This window comes from Lingula anatina, chromosome 9 (assembly GCF_051362555.1).
Source record: "Lingula anatina isolate TDL-2025a chromosome 9, LinAna3.0, whole genome shotgun sequence".
Taxonomy (NCBI): Eukaryota; Metazoa; Brachiopoda; class Lingulata; order Lingulida; family Lingulidae; genus Lingula; species Lingula anatina.
In genome coordinates, this window is record NC_141775.1 from 11,169,217 (window position 1) to 11,179,935 (window position 10,719).

At 34.9% G+C, this 10,719-nt stretch overlaps 1 protein-coding gene across 2 annotated transcripts in view; it reads right to left on the bottom strand.

Moving 5' to 3' along the window:
- LOC106175953 (uncharacterized) overlaps nucleotides 1-10,719 on the bottom strand; it is a 104,188-nt gene that overhangs the window by 13,777 nt on the left and 79,692 nt on the right. For both annotated transcript variants that reach the window (XM_086994941.1, XM_086994942.1), the window contains exons 17-26: nucleotides 8,862-9,048; nucleotides 8,119-8,244; nucleotides 7,367-7,495; nucleotides 6,880-7,008; nucleotides 6,170-6,298; nucleotides 5,463-5,849; nucleotides 4,976-5,104; nucleotides 4,425-4,556; nucleotides 665-793; nucleotides 40-168 (exon numbers count right to left, since the gene is read on the bottom strand). In XM_086994941.1, coding sequence (XP_086851067.1) covers nucleotides 40-168; nucleotides 665-793; nucleotides 4,425-4,556; nucleotides 4,976-5,104; nucleotides 5,463-5,849; nucleotides 6,170-6,298; nucleotides 6,880-7,008; nucleotides 7,367-7,495; nucleotides 8,119-8,244; nucleotides 8,862-9,048 — 1,606 coding nt within the window. The remainder of the gene's footprint in view (nucleotides 1-39; nucleotides 169-664; nucleotides 794-4,424; nucleotides 4,557-4,975; nucleotides 5,105-5,462; nucleotides 5,850-6,169; nucleotides 6,299-6,879; nucleotides 7,009-7,366; nucleotides 7,496-8,118; nucleotides 8,245-8,861; nucleotides 9,049-10,719) is intronic.

Sequence of the window (10,719 nt, forward strand, 5' to 3'; positions counted from 1 at the left end):
TGTACAAAAATTATATGTATATATGTTTGTAATACTCACGCTTCTCACACGCCAGTCCTTCAAATCCAGCTGGACAGTCACACCCCCCTGTCACATGATCACAAGGTTCTCCTCTTGGACATCGACATTTCTCAGCACAGTCTTTTCCATAGGTGCCAGGTACACATACTGTAACAACACAGCATTACCTCATTATTTATTAAAATTTGAAGACAACATAAATTACAACAAATCTGTCTGCATGAATGTATCTTAAAATGATGTAAAATCAATTAATGACTGAATTTTATTAACAAGGCAATTAAAATAATAACAAATCAAGAACCATTTTACAATATGAAAACATGAATCATTTCCTTAACATTGAATTTACATCTGTGTTCACATATTAAACATGACTGACAGGATTATCGATGTAACCCATTTAAAACAAATATATATATATATTAATATGTATATATGTGAATGGTTTCAATTCCACATAAAGATGGCTATTTGGTGAAATGATAGATGTGCAAAAAAAAGAAAAAAAAATTACACAGAATAAGTTAACTATATGACAAAAGAAATAAAATAAAACAATCATTACTAAACTGATAAACAAATTCATCAACTAATCAAGATATCAAAAAATTTCCAATTTTGCCTCAAAAGACTCCCTGACCTTTCTGACAATGTTTCCCCCTCCATCCAGGTGGACAGGTGCAGTGCCCGGTCATATGATGACATTGACCGCCATTTTGACAACTACACGGCTCCTTACAGTCATGACCATGGTAACCAGCAGGGCAAACTGGAACAGGCAAATTTCTCTGTTAGCTATACAGAGTTAATTATGCACATAAAAATATACAATATGGGTTGGCAAAACTTAATTATCATCATTTTGCTAATGCCAAATTACTCATTTTTGTACAAATAATAGTTCTGAATTTCTTGCAACCCAACACACTCAACCCGATACAATCAATGGCTAGCACGATGTAAATCAAATAGTGACTTACATCTAGATAGCCAAAGGTTGTATCTATGCCCAGCAGGACGTAAATCAATATCCAACAAAAACAGACAAACAAATTAATCAACTAATCAAGAAATAAAAAAATTTCCAAATTCTGCCTCTGGGTGACTCTCTGATCTTTCTGACAATGTTTCCCCCTCCATTCAAGTGGATATATGCACTGACTGGTCAATCACCCTATAGATAGCAGGTCATAAATCACTATTTGATTCTACATCAGGTGGCAGCACCTTCTATCAAACTCCAACACTAAAGGGAGCTCCATACCAGCCATATTCCAAGAGATTGATTGACATATGAATGGACATTTTTACAAATAATGCATATCACTTGTAAATACATCTTTCGAAATATGTTTTATTGCTATAATCATGAATATTCATAAAATCCCAAAAGTCTTTTTTTATTTGCCGACTTACCACGAAGCAAACTGAACTGAACATAATAACTTGTGTCCATAATAAGAATACCATAAGATAAACTTTTAAACAAATATCTGTGAATAAGACGTGTTACTTCAATATAAAAACAGTCAACTATTGAACTGATACACACTGTTTACCAACATGTATAAAATGACAAGTCACTTCTCTAAGTTAACAATATATACTGTACATACACAGTTCTATGTGACTTAGGCTTCGTTCACATGGAAAGTCTATTTTCTGAAAATCTATTTTCTATTCGCGCTATCTTATGATCACGGTCTGTGCCCTGAATATCCCGCGGCGTAATTACTGGCAGCGCGAGCCAGTTACTTATAGTAACTTATAGTAACTGGCTCGCGCTGCCAGTAATTACGCCGCGGGACATTCAGGGCACAGACCGTGATCACAAGATATACCGCGAATAGAAAATAGATTTTTAGAAAATAGACTTTCCATGTGAACGAAGCCTAAGATATGCCATGCAATGTCATATAAAATCAAAATTATGAAACTGTCTCAGGACAGAGACTGTTAAAAAATTCATATAGAGAGTGACCATATGTTTGAGGTGGAATGTGCAGAGAAGTCTATATGCTGCCATCCATAATGTCTAGGCAATGCCCATATTGTCCAGGCAATGTTACTTATATTAAGACTAGAGTTAGATCGATTCAGCTAGTTTGACAGGGTTATATAGGAACATACATTATATACTGCTTATCTGAGAATTGGACCAACCAAACCCTTTCTTTATCTTTAAATTGAAAACAAAACTGTACTTAGTGAAATAATTAAAGAACTGCACCCAAGGGTGGTATTCAAGTAAAAAAAATGCAATTTTGCAATTAGGAGTCTCATTGTTCTCTCTAGCATTTTTTTAAACACCATCTGAATCAGTAATTTGTGCTTCCATTGGCTGTAAACTCTAAATTCAGCAAGATGAAAAATGTCATCTTTACAGCAACATTTCTCTTCATTAACATCAGTCTGCCTGAGCTGTTTATGGTAAAATTCATCAAACATTTTAATATTTGAAAAAAGAAAAAGTTCCCCAGCATATATATGAATTCTAGTACTTTTTCCACCATTTCTTCCACTTATGACTATGGCGGTGTTTTCTCATGTATTCCTTTGCTTTTGGCCACAACTGAGGCTCAGAATCTGAGGAGACTGTAAAGTAATATTCAAAACAGTCATAACTTTCTTTTATATTTTTTTCAGAGACATTAAAATTGACATGAAGTAGACAGGTAAAGATATTGAAAGTAAGCTGGTGTAAATTGCTTTGAAGTCTACATTAACAGAAAAAGTAAATAAGTCGAAGGTCTAATTATCTGTAATGTACACATATCAATCTCATTAATTTTGTAAAGTAAATCATATGAAAGGGAATCCAATAAAATCTGTCTATAGAACTATTATATCAACATACATTGCATGGAAATGATATGAAAGCTGTACAGTTGCAACCCAGAATCATGACAGAAAGGATAAAAGGCTACCCAAAAATACCATCAAAGTCAAAATTGCCATGCAAACCCCAAAACAAAGCAAACATAAAAAGACATACAAAAAAAAAATAATAAATAAATAAATAAATAAATAAATAAATAAATTTAAATATATATATATATATATATATATATATATATATATATATATATATGCACCAATGTAGTAAAAGTAGATCTGAGTGAAAAAATTACCCTATCTGTAAAAATTCTATTTGATCACTATCTGAATAGTCTAATAAATCTGAACAGTCTAATAAACAAACAGACAAATAAATAAATAAATAAATAAATAAATAAATAAATAAATGTAATATTCCATACAAATGCACTACATTTTCCCTGTACATCTCTAATATACCAGGTATATATATAAATTCAACTCACCTTTAAGTCAACAAATTTACCAGGTTGCAAATACGTGTATGCACATGGTATAACATAGTATGCTGTAATGCAACTATATCCGCTTTTGCAGTCAGATGATTTTGAATATATTTATATGTAAATCTTTGTTCTCTGAAACTGTTGTAAATTCACCAATCCACGTAGATGTATTTATACATAACAAGATTAAATGAAGAAGAACTTTTTAAAACAATGTGACTTATTTTATTTAAAAAAATTCACTTTTTTATCCTTTTGTCTGATCTTACCCATATATGTGCCTAAAAGTCTGTTCAACAATAAGTAACAAGATCTATTCTTAACCAAGTCCAGGAAGTGTGCAATCTTTCAACAATACCAATTACATATATATATATATCATTAACATATATTTCTGGCACCAACATAATAACATAGTATAAAACTAAACCAGCAAATGTAGCTACATGTATCAATGACAGTGCAACAATTAAATAACCTTGCTATAATACAACAATATTGATGCAGCAGGATACCTTTGCAAAACAAGAAACTGGGCATACTGAAGCAATGATAATATAGTCTCTTTAAGACAATAGTTTCTGTGGCTCTCTTCCCGGGATGGGGGGGTGGGGGGTGGAGGTACCCCAGGGGACTGCCAGGAGTTAGGAGGGGGGTGGAAGAGGGCAATATAATATATTATACTTGTAAAGGGATAATTATTTCTACAGGTTTCAACAAAAAAGCATATCAAACAAAAAAATCATTCAGCATACATGCATACACACACTCACACTGAGCCTGCAAATATAGCACATATAATCCACATACTTCGACATAACTGCTCGGCAAAATCATAATTTCCATACCCAAGCCATGAATATCACATAATACTAAAATGCCCCTGCAATGCATATAATGCACAGAACATAACTCCTAAAATGCTTGTTCTGTATATGTGTACTAGTTAGTGTGCATGTGTGTGTGTGTGTGTGTGTGTGTGTGTGTGTGTGTGTGTGTGTGTGTGCGTGCATTTGTGTGTCCACGTAACGCATGAATAGTATATAAGCCACAGTCTTATATTGTATACGTACTTACCATCACTACACGTTTTGCCAATGTATCCTTTTTTACAAATACATTTTCCTGTGAAGCGGTCACACTCTTTGCTGTTCTTGCTACATTCACAAACCAGCCTGCAGTCTGGGCCATAGAAACCTTCCATACAAACTGAAATATGACACATATTTTTGTTAAATTGACTTCATAATTCACACAATTATACCTTATTTAAATATTCTATTTTAAGTCAAGACAATGAAGATGTGTTAGCAAAAAAGTATCATCTTTACGTATGAGAAAATTAAAGTTTTTGTCAATGACAATATATGTTTCACCTACATGTTTTGTCGCAGAGATCAAAACAAAACAAAAAATAAAAAATAAAATAAAAAATAATGGAAGAATAATTTCTGTCATTAACAATATACATTCATACTACATATCTGTCACTGATATCGATCAAAACAAACAAAATTAATGGATAAATAGCTTTCTTACTGAAAGCTCTCAAAGTATCATAATTAAAAGTAAAAATTTTGAGATATTTTGACAATATATCCTCTGCATCACATCACATGACTTCTTACGTGTGTCACATGACATCCCTGTCCAGCCATTGGTGCAGTTACATGCGCCAGTCACATGATCACACAAGGCACCATTGCTGCACATGCATCTCTGACCACAGTTCGTGCCATAAAAGAAAGGTTCACAAGCTGAAATATGATTTAGAAATGTTTAACCAATAGCTAAAAATAGCTAGAATGTCCATTTTCAAAAATTTAAAAATAACCTAAGTCTTGGTTATAAGAGTTTGTAAAAGTTTTACTTTTCTTGTGCAAAGTTATAACATTAATCCACAACTAAAGGTATATATTTTTTATTAACATGTATGTTGCACCTCACAAATTAATCATCCTTATCAAGTGAAATTGTTTCTGATGATTACTTCATAAAATCTTGAAACATATATATACAAAAAATGCCAATAAAAATGATTTTAATAACTCAGTGCTTTATGAGAAAGAAAAATAATTCAGAACAGCAATCATACTGATAGAAATGAACACCTACCTTCCCCACAAGAAGGCCCCTTCCATCCTGGCTTACAAAGGCAGAACCCAGAGAAGGGATCACAAGTGGCTTCATTCTCGCAATCACACTGGTTTTTGCAATCAATGCCCCACGTTCCCTCACGACACGGCTCCGTACAGCGCAGTCCCGTGAGGCCTGCAGCGCACGTGCACTCTCCAGTTTCTGGGTCGCAATGGTTTCCAATGCCACAGTTGCATACGCTCTGGCACTCCAGTCCAAAGAATCCCTCGGGGCAAGGTTTGTCGCAAAATGTGTCCCGCCATCCTGATTTGCACATGCAGGCGCCACTGATGTGGTCGCAGTCTGCGCCATTGCGGCACATGCAGAGCTTACCGCACCCTGGACCGTATGTGCCATTTCCACACTCTGAAATCAAAAAGAATAGTAAAGCTTATTTTATGTAGTGCATATTACTTCACTGCAAACATGTTTTCATAAGCACAGGTTAGTTTGTGGATAACATATCTCCATACACTTCACAAATTTTAATGAAATTGTAGTCCAAAGGAGAAAAAAAAAGAACTGAAGTAATTGCACTTTTAATATAACACAGTTCATCTTCATTTTCCCCAAAATAATATTCTAATTCGTCTTATTATTTACATCATTAACAATTTGCATTCAGTATGAACACAAACTATATACAGAAGAATTGGGGCACCTTTACTTTTTTTAGTGTTACATACTTTCATCGCATCCTGCGCCTCTCCATCCTGGTGCGCAGATACACTCCCCTGTCACATGATCACATTCTGCGCTGTTGTGACAGGCGCACTGTCCGCTACAGTCTACCCCATATGTGCCGCCAGTACATGCTGTGGAAGACAATATTGAAATGGTGAGTACACAAATCAAGTTTTCTTATTTATAAGATATTTTCATCTCCCTATAGTTTTTACATGTGATAACCAATGTGACAGGTACCTCATCTGTTAGGCTGTATTCCCAGATCTTTTAGATCGATCTATCCCCGCGGGGAGTCTCACTAGATTACTGTCAGATAATCCGGCTTAAATGTCCATCCTACCTACTACAAGCTGTAAGAGGGTAATTAACTTTCATGTCCGCTCGGCTGACAGCTATTTAGCGTGAACCCCCAGGGAGTTAGGTCGATCTAAAGTAGATAGATCTAATCTCTGGAAATGGGGTCTTAGATTATGTGCCCTTTGTCTTTTGGTAAAACCCTGAATAAAAACATATGGTACATGTCATTACTGTCTACTATATTTTTCTCTCCCTGTAGCACCAATAGGTATTGCTTGTTAGACTGATTGCAATTAGGCTGGGATATTACCGCACACTTACAGGTATGTCATGCTCTGTATACCACACTATTTTAAAGGAATCAAGTTTTTCGTTTATCATTTGTAGTAAGTTCTGTGAAAATATATCTGACCTCTGTCACAAAGTTGACCAGTCCACCCTGCAGTACAGTTGCACTCTCCAGTGACAGGGTTACAGTAACCTCCATTCTCACACATACACTGCAGCAAGCACTGGCCGCCATATCGTCCTGACGGACAAGCTGAAAATAAGGGAATACGCAAATGTAGTGAAAACAATGTTAAAATTTTCTTAATCCTTTATTTTTTTAATTTTATTATTTGTTAAAGAATGCGGTTAGATCAAACAAGCAATCAAACTGTTTTGTTACATTATTTTTAGCCAAGCTTATAATTCGTTATTTCAAAAAGAGGACAGGATTTTTACTAATTTTAAGAAATTTGACTGCTTGCATAAAATATGAATTCTTTAATTCTGAATCATCTAAAACACAATTATTACTGAGTGGCAGACCTTCATTACACAAGGGATGTAGAAAAAAAACCACAGCATTGCATTTTGAATTTCAATCAATAGACCAAAAACCTCTGTATTTTTACCTTCTGCACAGCGTGGCCCAAACCATCCTGGCATACACACGCATTCCCCAGAAGATTTGTCACATGTTGCTCCATTTTCGCACGTGCATTGGTTCGCACAACTGAGGCCCCACGTTTTCTCTGGGCAGTCTAGGCAAGCAGACAAGAAATGAATTTAACAGAGCAGGGAAAAAAGTTAATGGCTTTGTCAAAATGGATTAATTCAATGTTGTTGAATCTGTTTCATTAAAAGGAAGAAAGAAATGATCGAATTAAAAAGAGCATGGCAAAAGAGACTATTACTGGGTTCCCACAGATTTAGGTTGATCTATCTGAATCGACTTAACTCCCTGGGGGTTCACGCTAGATTGCTGTCAGCTTCCGGGAGCCGAGCGTGCACCAAAGTTAATTACCTCCTTATAGCTTTTAGTAGGCGGAACAGACATTTAAGCCAGTTAAGCTGATAACAATCTAGTGAGACTCCCCAGGGGGATAGATCGATCTAAATATCGGTGGGAATGGTCTCTATGGCATAACTGAAGTGGATTACTTCAATATTGTTGAATCTGTTTCATAAAAAGGAAAGAAATGACTTGCCATACCCGAGTTAAATAAAAAAATATTAATTTACTTCAGTGGACTAGCACAAATTTATCCTAAAGTGGAGGAGGCTGGAATTCTCAGGCTTTAAGTAAAGACTTATAATTTATCTTAACTTTAAGTTCTTCTGAGAAACCAGCCCAAGGGTAAAAGCTGTAAAAAAATCCCCTTACAATCCTTGCAGAGTCTTCCCCTCCTCCCTGGCTGGCAAATGCACTCTCCAGTCTCTGGGTCACAGCTGCTGCCGTCACACTCGCAGTCCTGGAGGCAGTTTGAGCCATATTTGCCACTTGGGCAGGCTGGAAATAAATAAAGAAATAATGTATCAAAACAAGCATATTCAGGCTTGTTGCAAAAGAGGCGTTCTTTTGTTTTTTTTTTCTGAAAATGTGGACCTTTTGTCCGGTCGAGTTTATCTAGATCAAATTTTCCCAGTGGGCATTTTTCCAGCAAAAAAGGGGGGTTCTATTAAACCCCCTGGCTACAGTCCTAATATTAATTATGAACCGGTAGTAGCCACACATCACAGTTACCAGACAGGACAGTACAGACAGCTAGTACTCAAATGTAAGCTGTGTAATAACAGGGGTGGATCCAGGTATATTTTCTGACAGTCTTTCAAATTATCTTTGTTGATGCATCTTCTATTTTTCACCGTCTTCCAACAGAAACGATAAGATGCCCATCAGTGTAAATTGAAAAAAAAAAAAAAAAAAAAAAAAACTGACGGTCTACTAGAAGACCCAGAAGACAGTCGCCATCCACCCCTGAATAAACACAGATATTAAAACAGATATTTCCCATGTAGTTATTCTGCATGATCCTTTGTCTTCACACTTGTATTCTAATTTTTGAATACACTGCTTTGTACAACAAATTTAAATAAATAGAAGGAAAATAGCTGAAGACAAATCACCTTGGTCACATAAGTCTCCAGTCCATCCCATAGGACAGTCCCGCAGACAATGACCAGTCACATGATCACACATCGTTTCCTCGGGACAGTCGCAGACGCCTTTGCATTCGTTGCCATAGTAACCCTCAGGGCACTTATGGGTGCATCTCTCCCCAGTGTAACCTGGCTTACAGTTGCATTTTCCATTCTGAAAATAAAAAAGTTGTTTGGGTATCAAAATAGTTTTAAAAACAGGAATTGAACCATGTACATGTACTGGAGTATATACATGTACACTATAGGTGCTTACTACAGGGATAGTATAAAATGTCATGCAATTATAATATACAGTGCATGCTGTAAAACATTGATACATAATTATATACTAATATTAGTTTTAATCATTTTTGTCACATTTGTAACACTTTTAACTCTTACTAGTCTAGTTCTTAACTTTTTTCTATGTTTGAGGGGTCAAATTGAGGTTACATAACCCAAACGAAAAAGTCCTATAGGATACTATAAGATCCTATAGGATCTTATAGGATCCTATAGGACTTTTTCGTATGGGAAGGTGGGTTAATTTAGTTTGTGGCAACTTAAAAAAAACATTTTGTTGACCACAATGTTACAAACATGCATCATTAAGGGCAAAAACAACTAAATAACACACACAAAAACACAGCAATCAAACTTTAGACAGACCTATGCACATGTAAAGACGTATTCAGAAAGTAAATTAATTGTGAAGCATTACCAAGGTTGCATTGCATAATCTAAACTACATGTATCTACACGCATGCACACATTTTAATTACCTACAGTAAAAGCAAACAAAAATATATTATAGGGTGCTTTTCTCAAATGCATGTTTGTTTCCTCAAAGATATTTACCCATAACAAATAAACCAGAAAAAACTATAAAAGGGTAATCAGAAGAGATAGGCTGCCTACAGTAAAGTATAGTAGTGTATATATCAACTAGTGCGAACAATGCCACACTTACTTGTACATATTCAGTAAGCTGTTATAAAATGATGCAGTAGCAGGATAAGCATATTATTATCACAAATAATTACAAGCTGAACATTTACAGGTTTAAAGTACATTCCATGCTAGCTACAACAAATATTCAAACAGTCAAACGTGTCTTGAGTGAAGCATGGTTACAGCAGTTAACGTTTCTTTCATGTTTTTAGAATTTCAATAAACATTCATGCACATGTCCACTTATACATGTGCGTGCTCACACACAAACGTGTTGATATGTTAGCAAAGTGAACTTTTTACCAGACAATCAAATTTTGTTTTAAATATAACTGAAAAAAACAGCTTTCGTAATTTATCACTATGTAAACATAACATATTTTGCCATATAGCTATAATTCTGTATATTTAACACCTAAACTGAGGACTGTACGATCATCCAAAATATTTATCCCATGGGCTTTATCAAATTTTAAGATCTGAGGCTTTTATGAAATTTTAATGTGTATCAAATCATTTTAACACTTACAAGTATATTTTAAGATTGTGCATCTCACCACTATTTGTTTTTATTGTAAAATCCAACTATTTAAGTTGCAAATAAATACATATTATTAAAACTTTTCTGCATCATGTCAACCTTATATGCACACGCAAAAAAGCAAAGCAGAAATGCATTAAAAGCTGAAATGTTAGCTAATAGCAGAGGTCAATATTGTCAACACTGATAACACTTGGAAAACACCAAAACAAACCCGTACACCAAGACATGCTTTAAAAACATTAAAAACATGCCTCATCAGTTGTGAAAATCCTAGGTCAACACTTAAGTAAGAGTCTTGATAAAACCAAATTATCTGTCAGTTGACTTATGAAAATGATTCAAATGAAC